We start from the raw sequence: 15,496 nt of genomic DNA on the forward strand, positions 1-15,496 counted from the left end.
GCAAAAGCTATACATGTATACAGTAAATAGATCAAGAGGAGATGCACACAGCTACAACACAGCGGTGAAATAACTCCAGGTCATTCCACTGGACAAGTCATCTCACCAACGTCTCGTCCCATTGGAAAAAGGAGCTTCCTTCTTTGCACGCAGGCCTTTATTTGTCACTGAATGACAAGAAATGTTCTGGACAAGACATTTATTTCCTTGGACAAACTATCAAGTGACCATCATCTCTTTCTATTGAACCAGTGTCTACTTTACAAGAAAGATGAGCCTGCTCGGTGTTCAGTTTGGACTATTTGCAGCTTGGATTGTTGGTTCCTGGGGTTGGTTGAGTAACAACTGTATCCTCTATGAGAAGACTATTGGGAGTTCATTGACCCTAACTGCCCATATGGCAACCTCAGTCCCAAGAGCTGGGATGTATGCGACCTCAACCTCTCCACCATTCCGTCAAACTACCATGCCCTCTGTCTTGAGATAAGAGGAGGTTCTGTCCTGCAGTCTGGCGCTCTGCCTCGATTTGACAACCTCAAGAGCCTTTACATACAGGGCTGTCTGCCCACGATTCTTCCTGAGACCTTCCAAGGGGCTGTCCAGGGTGAAGAAACTCTGTACTGCAGTAAGTGTTACAATTCATTACTTCTATCCAACACCTTTACTAACCTGACTAACCTGGAGGAACTGTCTATTAATAACTATAGGCTTTCGGTGATGGCACCAGACGCATTGGGAGGGATCTGAAGAAACTCAAAGTCAACACCTGTACACAGGAGCTCTCTGATTTGTTTTGTAGGATTGGCAATATGTCACAGTCATTGACGAGCCTGGACTTTACATCAGACGGGATAGTAATTGAGACACCAGAACTGCTTTGAAACAAAAAGGAGCTGTTCTTGAGCTTCCTTATTTCTATCGTCTTCAAGAGGCGTTTTTGTTTTACATTCCCTAATGCACGACATTTAGAAAAAGGAGCATTCAAATGCTTTGAAAACATCTCATCTCGGTCTTTGCCCGCTATCGATGAGGTACAGAAACAGCTTCTGCAGCCTGGTATTAACAGATTAGGTTATTTTCCCTTTGACGGGAAAAGCATTTCCTTCGAGTCAGTTGTGAGACGGTTTTCAAACTCTCAATCACACAACTTGAATTTGATCACTGTAAATTCAGGAACTACACCACATCTGCAGTCAGAAACTGCTTGGGTATAAAGACGATCATTCCTGTTGGCTTTGGATTTCATGCCAGCATAAACTTGAGTTTGATACATTATTTGAAGAATGTCACCAAGATGGGTTTCCCTTTTTGACAAAGCTGAGCTTGGTGTTCTTCGTGACACTCAAAAAGGGACCCATCACCTGGCTGAAGACACAGTCTCTGAAAGTCTTCAACATGCCAAACATCTCAGCAGTTCTGTTTCACACATTTGGAGCGGCTGGATTTGGCAATCAATCAAATCACCACTATTGTTGACTTTACATTTAATGGACGTGGTCAATTGAGGTTCCTAGTGGTAACAAGATCTCACAGATTACCAAGCACATTTTCTATGGCCTGCGAAGCTTGGAGACCCTAACACTGGAAGATAACACAGTTGTACACATCGAAGCTCATGCATTAATCCACCTTACTTCCCTAAAGAATATAGATTTAGGAAACTTTCTCCAGTGAGTCAGAGAGCAGAGCAGAGAACAAATGAAGAAAAAAATCAAGTAGATGATACAGCTTGAAAGAAGAATCTGATGTACATTTTTGTAATCTTCCCACAATTTTCTCAGTGGGGTACAACCTGACAATTATCATTGGCAGCGACAGCACCCCAAAACCAGGCTTGGCCCTTCGACTCCGTGCCCCAACTGTGTCCTTCCAAGACTGCTGTCACCCTCACGGGCAAGACAGAGCACCTCCTGTGTGGGTCTCACTTCGCAGCAAAGTACTTCCCCTCCCTGCAGGAGTTAACTTCCAGTCGAAGCTCTATGCCAAGTTTATGGACATCACTGACCTGAACAGGCTTGTGCAGTTGAGGTATCTGAAGCTGGAAGAACTGGACATTTACCTGCAGCCAGGGCTGGCCATCATGTTCCACAAGCTGACCAGGCCGGACAGCCTGAACCTTATCAATTGCGGAATCCTAAATCTAGAGAAGTATCTGAGCGGAGACCTGCACTCCCTCAGGCAGCTGGCAGTGCGAATCGATGAGTTCACCGTGATGGAGAGCTTCCCAGAACCCCTGACCAGCCTGAGGTACATGCTATTCGCAGACCCTCATCTGCACTGCAGCTGTGAATGCTTGGCTAATCACCTGGGCCCAGAGACAAAAACAAGTCAAGGTCATCTTGTTTTAGGCCAGAGAAGCGGAGCTGACATGCAAAAATGCTAACGGTATCCAGAACTTCGGCAGATACTTGGGATGCCAACTGCACCCTGAACCTGGGATTTTTCCTGTTCCTCTGCACCTCCCGGGGCCCGCTCCTCTTCATGCTGGTGATCCTGCTCCATCAGCTGGCCCTCTTCCACATTGCACGAGGCTGGCTGGAGGAAGCATTGCGGAAGCCCAACCCCAGGTACTGCTATGATGCCTTTGTGTCGTACAGCAGAAAAGACAAGCGCTGGGTGGTGGAACAGCTACTGCCCAACCTGGAACAGAGGGGGCCTCCATTCCTACGTCTCTGTCTGCACAGCAGGGACTTCCAGCTAGGGAAGGACATCGTAAACAACATCACAGCGAGCCTCTACTGGCCACTCTCCGTCTGCTGGTGGAGCACAGGGACTTCCTCATCCTGGAGAACATCCCACATAGGCAGCTGTCTGCCCACCACCGTCTGGCTAGAATGGTCCAGACCAGAATCTACCTGGACTGGCCCCGGGACACGGCCCTGCAGCCTGCCTTCTGGGACCGTCTGTGGACCAAACTGGCCCCTCCTGAACCACAGTCCAGACTAACGCAACACACAGATATACATTTATACCTGTATACCTACCTGTATCACAAGAGTATTCAATATTTACAGACGTGAAAAAGCACGATTTTCTATAGCTTATTTTTATTATTCAACATTTACAGATTCTTGTTTGCTATTTTGTTGTTATTATTGTTCCCTTGCTTTGAATAAACCTCCCGGGTTAGAGGGGACAAAAAAAAGTACACTCTAAGGTAGAACTCACCCATCCCATCTCCCAGGCCTCCTTCCTGGTTCTCCTCCCCGAAGCTGTTAACTCGGCTGGGCTGTGACAGGGCCGGGTGGTGCCCCCCTTGGTGGCCCATCTGGGACCTCATGGAATTCCCCATCTCCTCCGGCCCCTCCTCTTCAGTCTCCGGCACAACCCTGTGGGAGGCCATGACCCCACCAAAGAAGGAGGGGTTGTGCCTGCCGCTGTCGTAGGCTGGTGATAGCTGGGCCGAGTGATGCTGGTTAGGCTGGCCCATGGCCGGGCCCCCACCTGGGTGCTGGGACGGCACCCTAAAGGGGAGCCTGGACACGCCGGGGTACTGTGGGGGGAATGCCCGGCCCACAGGATGGGGGGCAAAGGCCGGGTTGGGGGGTGCCAGGTGGTAGTTGAGGGGTCTTTGGCTCGAGTTGTCCTTGCGGTGGAGCATGGCATTGGGGAAGCCCAGTCCGTCTGTCTGAGAGTCCAGACTCCGGCCACCGCCCGGATCACACTCTCCCTGGAGCAGTTGAACACAGTGTGAGCTGGGCTACAATCACATTGATCATTTAGCCATACAGCAATTCTACAGAATGAATTAAACTATATTAACTTAGATACGTATTCATTTATCAATTCTAAATAGTTCATTAACTATGAATGGGTTAACTGACAACGTCACGAAAACGATGCTTCATTCGGGCAGAAGTCTGTGTATTGTTGTGATTCTGGACGGCCAGATGGATAGAAACGATGACAAGAAACTGCCATGTGGGGAATTGCAGGTGGCTCATTTCAGCTAGTTTTATCCTGTTCTTGATACCATGTGTTGTTTTGTGTTTTGACTGATGTCACGTTAATGCTAACATGGCTAAAATTCGCTAGCTCGCTAACCAACAATTGTAACGATGTATTTGAGAGAAAACAAGTGCTGATTGTGCAAATGTATTTATGTTTTCAATAAACATTGGAGACTAAATATAGTTTACATGCCGTCAACAATCAAGCCAACCCGGTCTTTTGCCCCATAGTTGTATACAGACAGGTCGTTTTTATTGCTAAACAACCAACCGCTCTATATCAATAGTTAAATATGTCTGAGCAAAACTCCTTTTTGAAATCATATTGTTGCTAAATAGAGGCTTTAATGGAGAGTATTGAAAGTCCTTTTTCTCATTGTGATAAAGCACCAACTAAGCCCACAGCGTGACTACAGAGCGAGTCAACAACAACGTACCGGTTTGTCCTTCATCTCCGAGGTCTTCCTCTCTGGTGTCTGTAGCCGGCTCTGCTCGGACTTTGCACACCCGTCCATTTTACCTGAGGGGGTTAAAAAAAAATGCAGACACTTTTTCAGCTTCTGTGCTGTGTGTGAGTCACTGTGCTAAGACACCGACTTCACACAGTTTCTACCAATTTCCACATTAAAGTACTACAACTTATTTTCTACACACCGTTTCTGACGGAATCAGCCTGAAGCTCCTTGTCGGGACTGGTCTGCTGGCCCATGCCCAAGGGGGAAGGGTGTGCAACTCCGCTGTAGGGGATGGGCGAGCCCCGGTTCTGGGCCTGCAGCAGGTTCAGGTTGTAGGCCATGGCCGCCTGGTGGCTCATGATACGTGGGTCCATGGCAAAGCGGTTCTGGTAGCCGGGCCACGGCAACTGGATGGGGACAGACTGGACACCACATCAATACGAGTCAATATAAAATCAATGCACACACATCAATAGACATCAAACACACACAATACGCCTAGTCAGTCGGAGCAGATAGGGTTGACAGGAAGCAGGTCAGCCAATCAGCATTCAGGGCTCGAACCACCCAGTTTATAATTTCAAATATAATATGGCCTAGACTAGTGCACCCCCCCGATGTGCTGACGGTCTATGTGAAAAGCACAGTGGCTGATGCAGGTCGGAGGAAACAGACAGTGTGTTAAAATATTCATCTGGTTCTCAGATGGAGAGCAGTTTGTTGTTGGATTGGACTCTGCCACCTGTCAGGCCAGCTGGTGAGTGAAACATATCCCTTTATTGCAGTGGATGTAAACTGACTGACAACAGTGAGCAGAAATACAATGAACATTTTGAAAAAGGCCATTTTAAACAAAGCACATCCATCCATAATTTCCACAAGACGTACATAAAAAATAAAAAAAAGGCATTGGTATGTAAAGGAATGAAGACTGATTGTTTGCATGGTCCATAGAATAAACAAATTCCTATATAAAAGCATCTTCAAAAAAAATGCTTACAAAAAAAATATGCCAAAAAAAATCCTCCTCAAATAAAGAAAAATGGCCCTGAAAATAGTAAAATAACCCCTTTGTTCCCCCAAAAAACGCAATAGTGCGGTGAACAACATAAAAAAGGATGGCATCTATCTAACGAGAACATCATTTTTAAAACAGCCTTCCCCTCCGCGTGTCGACAAAGCCATTTGCCGTGCCAAATCATCCTCCCGATTAAAAACGCTCATTCTATCAGCCATGTGCCATTATGGTTGAATGGGGAAATAAACAGCCTAGATTGGGTTAGATGGAGAGTTGACTTTCTTCCCATTACTGAACGAGGAATAACGAGTGTGAAATCTCACCCTGCGGGCCAGGCTGAAATTGTTCAGACTAACAGAAGTCATTATTCTCAATTAACGTGTTTTTCTCTGTCTTGTTTTCAGAGGAGGAATGTAGACAGAGGGCCCAAACACAAAAGGAACATGTCGAAATCAAACTTATGGGGATTTTGGCACTCAATTAGCGATCGTTACGCGCTGCTGAGTTTTCGTTAACTCGGTATAACACCGAAGCCCAACGGACAAGTCTGAACTAAATGCAGTATTGCATAAGGGGTCCGTGTTTCTTTTTGACTGACTCATCACGTTACAACCAAAAAAGTATTGTTTTCCTTGACTCAAATAAACATTTAGACCAAGAACGGACACCAACTGAAAGATCTGTGTAAGTCAGTTTGCGTGTGCGAGTATGCATATGCATAAGGGTGTACAGTATGCTGTATGCTCTGCACACACAGTTAACCCGTTCCTCAACACCTTCCAACTCTGACTCAAAGCAATACACTTACAAAAATTCATTCATTCAAACCAAAACATTGAGTCTTTCCTCAACAATAAAACTACAATTCCCAGTAGCAGTATACTTACGGGCAGTGGCATGGACATGACCATGTTGCCCCCGTAGACGGCAGGCACGTAGAGTATGCTGGCGCCCGTGTGGGGGTCTATCCTCTGCACGGGACTGGGGGACTTGCCCATGCCGCCAGGGGTGCCCCCCAGGGGCGGCGTGAACGCCCGGATGGGGTTGCCCATCAACACCGCAGGGTTGGGTTGAACTGGAGAGGGTTGAGGGAGGAAGAGAAGAGGAAAGTAAAAGTTCATATCTGCTAATGATCTGCTACTCCTAAAGTGATACTCATTACAGCAGTGGCTAGTCTTGTTGCTACTCCTGAAGGATTTTATTATCTAGACCTAATCATTGTTTTGGTCTCTGTTATTTGTGCCTATGCGGACCAAGCTAATTTCACCATGAGATAATGTTATTGTATTTTGAAACAATTGGTACTTCTTTGGATATAAGAGGTCTTAAAATAATTTTAACACAACAACGTTTTCACAGCAACAATTGCACCATGTTGGTCTTCAAATGTAGACAACTCCTGCGATGATCTAGCTAGAAAGATATGTTTGTTTGTGTATAATTCCTTGTCCCCCAGTCATGGATAAAGAACAGTTAACCTGACTTCATGTCTTCCCAGACTACACCACACCCTATTATCACTTCACGCAGTGTTCTTATAGGAACTGCCACAGTAGCCTTGGGCCTACTGATGGTACATGATGGTACTCGTGGTACGCCTCACTGTTCTCCTCTTCGCTCTAGCTCTCCGTCTAAAGTGATGGCACAATATACCTCCTTTCTATCCATCTCTCCCCTACCCCCCTCGTGCTTTCTCCATACGGGGCGACTAGATTCACGGTGACAGCGCTCCTACACGGTAGGGTGCACTATGCTACACCTCGCTAACCTTGAATCTTCACATCCCAGTGAAACATGAACCATTGAGAAGTGAATCCAATCAATGGAAAATGAATAAATACGGTGTCCTTCCTGTATTATGACTAACGTAATAGGTCTTTTTTTTGGAGAAGAGGTTAAACATTCTGAGTATGTTTGTGGAGAGATGGCAGTTTAAAGACTTGGACAGTGCTTCACCCTCAAACTACATACAGCTAGAGTATAGCGTTCTTGACTTTCAGTTTGCATTGGCAGTGTTTACCCTGACACTAACAGTGGTAATTGTTTGTCTGTGAGCGGTTTGTATGGACTCCAGAAAGAGATACAAATAGACAAGTCAACACTTAGATGACGGAAGGAAGAGAAAAGATGGACACTCACCAAATCCTTCAGGTGGGAAGTGCTCCGTGTGGTTCGCATGTTGACCTTTCCCCTGGAAGAGAAGAGAGAGGGAGGCATCCTTAGAAAGCGCCGGAGCGAGAGAAGTCCATAGAAAAAGAGGGGGAGGGATGGAGGGAGGGAGTAAGTGGAGAGCGAGCGAGGCTCTCGCTCCAAGGCGGGCAGGCAGCGGTAACCGTAAGGTCCGCGGTGGCCCACATTGGTCACAATGGCACATTGGTCACAATGGCTACACAGTTAACGCTTGCAGAACGCTTTAAATAGCCAACGGTGTTGAATCTAAATGTCAACAACATTCTTGGAGGATAAAGCATTCTGCTGCAGCTCTTGAAGACTAGAAAGCCCCTTTGTGGATTCATGGGGGCGGCAGCTATAGTATTCTAGGGCCAGGAGTTTTACCTGACGTGACCTGAACAGGGAAAACCGCTGATAGAAAGAATAAGCAATGGGTCAAAACATTTCAAACACCCTGCATTTTGAGTTCTTAGCGAAAGTAGGCTTTCATGTGGACAAGTCATGTGGGCAGAAATACTACCGGCCTCGAAGACATCAAAACGTCGTAGGTTTCGTATTTTAAGACTCCTCGCTTCTTTAAATCATTTGACCAATTCTGTGCTCATAGAAAAAATGGCCATCCTATACTCGTGCCTCATTTAATAATCAATTCAGCTGGAACTGGGTGGTTCTATAGCTGTTATGATGGTTGCATACAGAAGCGCTTCCTTACATCATTACTGTACTAAAAAGGACAGCATACATTACACACCTTTTTCATCAGTTTATAGGCTAATGACGACTGACACTAACTGGAGTGAGCAAGCAACACACACACAACAGCCAATTTAGCAGACACTTTTATCCAAAGCAACTTACACACTCACACAAGCACGCACCAATACATCTTAATTCTCTCTCCATCTCTACTCTTCTCTCTCGCTCTCCATACAGAGAAGAGAGGCAATTCCGTGCCCCCAGGTTCCATTTTAACGCCCTCACAACATTGGGCCGTATCTATTTTTCAAACAACAACGTCTGACATTGATTGATTGTTATGTGACCAACAACACGGAAGTTCTCCATCCAATTGACTTTAGGTGGATTGCAACCTGTTGTATTATTGATGCACGGAGGAACGTACGCAGTAATCTACTTTAGCGTGTCTTAGCGTAGCCGAGCTGAGGCACACGGTCCCCCTAGGCGGTGGTGTTAAACTGATAACACTCGACGTGGTTTCCCTTGGGGGATGCGCCTCATGGTAGGTTAGATGGCTGGTTTGGTTTCCCCTTTTTCTGTTTAGACAATCAGGACATGCTTCTTGTGGTTGTGTTAAACTATTAAAAAAGTGTGAGGTGAAAACAGGGAACTGTGGTTAAAACGAAGGGGCACAAGCTGTAGTCAGGGACTGGGGTTCATTCGACTTCGAGCCAGTCTAGTCAGCAGATGATCTGAAATTAGGAGAGACTAATGATGCACAGCCTGGACCGACGATTGAGACCCCTCGCTAGCGAATGTAGTAACTACCAGCCTACGAGGCTAGAGAGTTGACATTACGACTGTTATTACAAGGAATAAGGGCTAAGTTATTTGTTAGGAGTTCAGTGACAAAACAGAGTGCACACTAGCAATAAAAACTACCGTGGGAAAAAAACATCGTAACATATGGAGGGGCAAATGAGTATGAAGTTAAAACAGCAGTCGCTACCAAGTCAATATCGCACCTAATAGCATAGGTTGTCTTGGCATAATGCGTCTCGTCTTGCCACATACAGCATATTCATAGATGTTTAAATAAAACAATGTGTTATTTTCAGGGGTGAGATATTGTAGTCGATCTGTACTAGATCTAGACGTACCATATATAAATAAAGAAATATGAGCGATGTAATGTGACTAGCAAAAAAATGGAAGTCAATAGTAAACCCCATCTTTTTAGATGACTGCAGGAGCATGAGGTGACCGTATCAAAGCCTCTCAATGTCACTCCTGCCAAGCCAACCTCCGTCACAGGTGCAATACAGTTGCTAATGATCGCTCCATTGCATCTGCCTTGGCATAGATTCTTCTAGGTCTATGCCAGGCCAGATGACCAGTGCCACATAGCTAGTGAGGGAGATCGAGACAGAGCTGGAGGAGGACACCTTCAGACCAGGGGACACCGGGTGATGGCAGCGCCATTTCCTGCTTGGCAGCCATATTGGGCAAGTGATATTGGGAGCTCGGAACGAGTCTACGCAAAGGGACAGCAATGTCAGATGCACCTGGAGGATGAATACTTGATCAAGATGGGCTCACACGGCTATCAGTCTGCTCATCCAAGATGGCAAACGAACTTGCTCGAAGAGGTCTGACTGGGCACGTTTCGCTGTACTGCAGCAGCGCCTCTAGAATTTGCTTTTATCAGTGGCCATTTAACATATTGACATAAGATGTATTACAGCAAGTTATTTGAGTATGTGTATACAAGAGTGTGTGTATAGGTGTTGGTGCATGTCACACCTGGTAGTAGGGCTGGGCGATATGGCCAAAATACTGTATCACTGTATTGTTCTCATTTTTGACATTATGACGGTATTTGACGTTTGTGAATAACACAAGTTCTAGTGCTTAGCAACAAATTAATAAACGTTCTCCTTTCCGATTGCTTTATACTGTTCAACCAAACCAACCCCAAAAAAATAATAGGACAAAACTGATAGTGAAGTGGTCCTATTTGTAGGATATTTTTTATATATAAGATATTCAAAGTCCTAATTTTTTCAAGTCATTACTGAATAATTGTACGTTATAAATCAAACATTAAAATAGCTTTATAGAAGGTAAAGTAAAAATCCAAACCGGTCCATGAATGAATACTGGTATATTGTTTTTTTACATTTTACCACCCAGCCCTATATGGCAGGAGACAGAGACTTACTACTGACCTTTCTGTATGGAGTAGTACTTTGTGTGTGTGTGAGCCAGTATGCGCTCTTTTCGGTGTTACCGTGTATGTACGCACAGGGCAGTGCACGTGACTGTGTGCACGTGTGTGTGATGTGGATATCCACCTCATTAGACCCAGTGGGCGATACAGGGGCTTGACAGCTGTGGTGATTTAGTTAACCTTTACGCCAGTAGCGAGGACAGCAGAAAAACAGTTAACATTTTCACAGGGGGAGACAATAAAAATTTAAAACAGACGCACTCGTGCAAACTCAAGCGGTTATTCTCTCCTCGTCTTTTCAAAACCCACTTTCGAAAAGAAAAACATGGTTTTGCGATAATAATTACAACTACCTCGAGGACTTACTTGAGGAAACTACTCTTGAAGTAACCACAAAAAGTACAAAATGTTCCGAAATGTTTTCCAAAAAGGCCCACGAGGGAACCAATTACGTTGTATTGAACTGAAGCTGATTGAATTGAAAAGAAGATGAATTCCTTGAGCTCTAAAACCACTGACTATGTGAGTTCTGAGTGTACTCTTGTACTGCCACCAAGACAAAGACACTGATAGCCAGAGCCATGCATCCCTCTCATTAGGACTGTGGCGATCATGGAATTTTGGATGAAGATTATTGGTCAGCAAAATGGCCACATTCACCCCCCCTCCCCACCCCCAAAAAATAAATAAAACGACATACTGAGTATGTATGTATATCTCTCTATCAAATGTAGTTATAGAGCAGTTGTCACAAAATGCTGACACAGAAACAGCGCCTAAAACCCCAGAGAGCAAGCAACGCAGATGTAGAGGCATGGTGGCTAGGAAAAACTCCCTAGGAAGGCAGGAACCAGGGAAGAAACCGAGAGAGGAACTAGGCTCTGAAGTGGCCAGTCCTATCCTAATTTTGTTGAGACTGACATTTGCTCCTCCGCTCTTGACTGTATGTGCTGCTGCAGGAAGGGGGCGTTGCCCAGGCAAACAAAGACTTGTTTGCTACAACACCTTGATTGTTTCACCAACGAGCAACAAAGTTATATCAAGTTGTAGAGTCCATGTTACAGCAGAAACGGACTCAAATGCACGAATGCCTGGACGTCCTGTCTTCAATCAGCTTTTTGTTCCACACAACAACATTTATACAATTGTTACAGTTATGGTTATTTTATTTTCATGACGGTCTTCATCCATAACCATCGGTTACATGGTTAAAAAGTAATTGTGCCAGCCGCCATCTCTCATCAATGTTCGCTTAATATACACTGAGTGTACAAAACATTATGAGTACCCCCTTTTGCCCTCAGAAGAGCCTCAATTAGCTGGGGCATGGACTCTACAAGGTGTCGAAAGCATTCCACATGATGCTGGCCCATGTTGACTCCAATGCTTCCTACAGTTGTGTCAAGTTGGCTGGATGTCCTTTGGGTGGTGGACCACACGGGAAACTGTTGAGCGTGAAAAACTCAGCAGCGTTGCAGCTCTTGACACAAAAACCAGTACAATCAAGACCACAATGCACAGTACCTCCAACCTTCAGTATCCTATTACACCACCACACCCAAGACCCATAGCCCCAAGACCCATAGCCCCCAGCTGCTCTGCCACCCTCCCCCAGGCTTAACCCACTTACCTTTAGAGGAGACTGCTGTTGCTGGGGCCCGGGCTGCTTGCTGGCCGTGTGTCCCTGGGGGTGTGGGTGTTGGTGATGGTGTTGGTGATGATGGGCGTGCTGGGCCGGCTGGGGCCGCAGGGCGCGGGGGATGAACTCGGGCGCCAGCGGGTTGAGCACGTAGGTCTTCTTGAGCTCAAGGGCCTCCAGCTGGGCCTTGATCTGCTCATAGGTGATGCCGTGCAGGCTGGCGTTCTCGTGGCAGATGGAGATGAACTTCTCCCAGAACTTTCTGTGAGAGGGGGGGAGAGGGGGGTGATGTGAGTGGCATGGACATATACGGACGTGTTCTCATAATACACTTTATCTTGACTCTCGAACACTTGGTTGCACACTCGCTCACACGCCGACTTAAGTCATTTCAAGAAATGCCTAGTGCACAACGCGCGCACACACACTAGATCACATCCTTATGCTCTTTTTGTTTACAAAGCCCTGCTCCACAAACTTCCGACTTACCTAACATCACTGTTAAGATTTAAAATGACAAGTTATCAGCCCCGTTCACAGGAGACTCTGGACTCTGGAGACTATTTTAGGTAATTCAGCCTTTAATTTCCTTCCACCTTACATGTGGAACAATCTACAATATGCTTTAAAATTGGAGGAATTGGTGCCTCTAGGGTATTTCAGACATTCTTTTCACTGGAAAATGTCTGTTTTTTATGATTGTGTTTTACTTTTTGTGTATTGTTGTGTACAATAACGTGTATTTTAACGTGTAGTTTAATGTTTTGATGTGTACTGGGGTGCTATACAGGGCTCACCTGGAAAATACTCCCTGTCAAAAAGGTTAAAATAGTCAAATCCTGCACAGAATCTTCATGCAAAAGGCTCCTACTTTCAGAATTCGATTATTAAACCACCCACTACTGTAGATAGGACTCCAAATCATGTACTGTAGCATAAATGAATAAATCACGGTCCATTTAAAAAGGGCTATTGTAGGCAACAACACCAAAGCAAATGAAGTTCTTTGTCAATTCAAAAGAACATGTCTTTAGTGGTGATGGCATGTTCATAACAGATCAGTTCTGACGAGTAGACCGTGTGTTTTGTGAGTCTATGATTTACATGTTTGTGTATATATATGTGCACGTGTACGGAAACAACACAGCTTGCATAATGTCCGGGTGAACAAAAATTTCCGGAAATTATTCACAGATTTGCATATTAACTGCAGAACCTGTGGCCGAGGGAAAATAGGCGGTCAGCCCTTTTAAGGAACAGAAACAGGCACCTATTCACAACTGTCCCTTACATCATCAATATGCGACAGCTACAGGTGCTGTCAAATGACACAGCATACTCATCACAAACCCAACGATAAATATTCAAAGGGGTCAACGTTAGTGAGTTGAAAATGACTGCATCTAGAGTAGACGTCTCTATGAAAAAGCATCACTATGATGCAAGCTTGCGAGATTCACTACTGCCTAACTTAAGGGTCAGTTCCATTTCAACTCCATTTAAGAAGTAAATTGAAAAATCCTTATAGAATATTAAATGGTATTGAATTTACATTTCTATGAATCTCTAGCTTCACTCTGAAAGCAAATGCAAGGCTTTTGTGCTGGTATCAAATTGAGGGCACCTCACAATTATGGCTGGTGTGGTACAGTGCACGTCGCACAGAACAAGGACTCCAGTGGCAACGTGCATCTTCTCTCCTTATTGTGGCTGGATGGGAGGTAGATGTGTGTCTGGGTTATATCATTGATCTGCAGTGACTTGCGAAGGCTATTTTTTGTCAAATCAGGCGTCAATAAGATGGTCTGAGTCTGTCCCCCCCATAGGCGAGACAACCCCCACCCCATCCTGTCCCCTCAGATTACCCACGTTTAAGGCATCACTTCCATGACCCACATCCAGCCGACATGGGCGGCATGGACAGAGACAACACAATCTGTTCATTCTGAGTTTCAAGTCCAAATAGATGGAGAATTCTATCAATTTTACACAATCCGTAAAACAAATCTGAATTAGTAAGTTCACCGCCAATTTGTTTGTTTATTCGATGTGCATTCACCAAGAGCACGACTGTATTCCACACGTCATTCACGAAAGACCATGTGAACAATAGTAGAAGCGTCTAAAAAGATAGAGAGAGATCATGATTTGTGGAGGGTTATATGTGTATATAGAACTGCCATGGCATCTCTCTGTAGTCGGGCTGCTTAACCTTTGTGGCTACCCGCTGGCTTATCTGACAGGCACAGCAGAGTGGTGGGTGTGTGTCCAGTGCCCTGTTCTTACCAACATGGAAGGGGGGGGGGGGGGGTCTGTGACATATCGAAAATGAGTCAACGCCCCAATCATCTCTCACTTTCATGCTCCTCCTCTTTCCCACCCGCCATGTGCATGTGTGTGAGTGTGTATGAGCGAGTATGTATGCACGTCACGTGCGTCTGTGCAGCCTACTCTATGGGGCCATGATCTTTTTAAAGGTGACAGTTTGATGTTGGGGGTGCCCCCCCCCTCTCCAGGCATTTAGACTGTCCATCTAAACAGAGCTTCTTCCTCGTTAGCGCCATTGATTTAACTGGGGGAGACATTTTCCAAACAACTGCCGCAGCCGGATGCCGCGATTGGCTGACGCTCAACAGTTGCCACGGCAACGGGAGAGAGGGACTGCAGCTGGGGGTCGGTGAGCGCCGTGGGGGTGTTGTTTGTGTGTGTGTGTTTGCAATGGGGAATGGGGTAGCAGAATCTATGCCCCAACCCTGAAGACGCTTTGAATATGGGGGAAAATTCAGACGTAAACAACACAGAACTAGGCAAAGTGTCGATTTTGGCTTAATTCCATTCAGGGAAAAGATGAGAACTCTATAGGTCACAAATAGCTGCACCAAATTCAATACACCCCCCCCCATATTTCAGTTCCATTGGAGAACAACTAGTGCCCCCTTGCCCCACCCCTCCTACAATATGACAGCATTAACAAAACAACCCAGAAACAGAGCACATCGCTGATGTCAATGGCTCGGTCAGGGCCTGGCGTTATGATGTCATCCTAAGCTGACACTCCGCCGGCGTGCATTGGAGAGGGATTGGGGAGGGTGTGTGAATGAGTGTGGGGCAGAGGTAGAGCAAGCCTGCCTGGCAGGGAGATATACCCCCCACTGTGCTACTTCTTCCTGCACAGCTGGCACACCGACTGTGCCCCTTCCACCCACCCACACACTGCAAAGCGTAACATTTACTGTGAGCCTTCAGAACATGTAATGGAACATGAAAACAGCTAAATTACAAGTGCAATACTTCGATGACTAGGACGTGACCAGGGAAAACTCCAGGCCCTGCTTGAGCACTATAAAAACACAC

At 45.7% G+C, this 15,496-nt stretch overlaps 1 protein-coding gene and 2 pseudogenes across 2 annotated transcripts in view; 2 read left to right on the forward strand and 1 right to left on the reverse strand.

Annotated features, from left to right (window-relative positions):
• LOC139568721 (probable helicase with zinc finger domain) overlaps positions 1-15,496 on the reverse strand; it is a 59,748-nt gene that overhangs the window by 11,402 nt on the left and 32,850 nt on the right. For both annotated transcript variants that reach the window (XM_071390753.1, XM_071390754.1), the window contains exons 22-27: positions 12,134-12,404; positions 7,563-7,614; positions 6,311-6,498; positions 4,605-4,827; positions 4,388-4,470; positions 3,169-3,670 (exon numbers count right to left, since the gene is read on the reverse strand). In XM_071390753.1, coding sequence (XP_071246854.1) covers positions 3,169-3,670; positions 4,388-4,470; positions 4,605-4,827; positions 6,311-6,498; positions 7,563-7,614; positions 12,134-12,404 — 1,319 coding nt within the window. The remainder of the gene's footprint in view (positions 1-3,168; positions 3,671-4,387; positions 4,471-4,604; positions 4,828-6,310; positions 6,499-7,562; positions 7,615-12,133; positions 12,405-15,496) is intronic.
• LOC139568722 (uncharacterized) lies at positions 272-882 on the forward strand (annotated as a pseudogene).
• LOC139552541 (toll-like receptor 13) lies at positions 1,944-3,020 on the forward strand (annotated as a pseudogene).

This window comes from Salvelinus alpinus, chromosome 2 (genome assembly GCF_045679555.1).
Source record: "Salvelinus alpinus chromosome 2, SLU_Salpinus.1, whole genome shotgun sequence".
In the NCBI taxonomy this organism is placed as follows: Eukaryota; Metazoa; Chordata; class Actinopteri; order Salmoniformes; family Salmonidae; genus Salvelinus; species Salvelinus alpinus.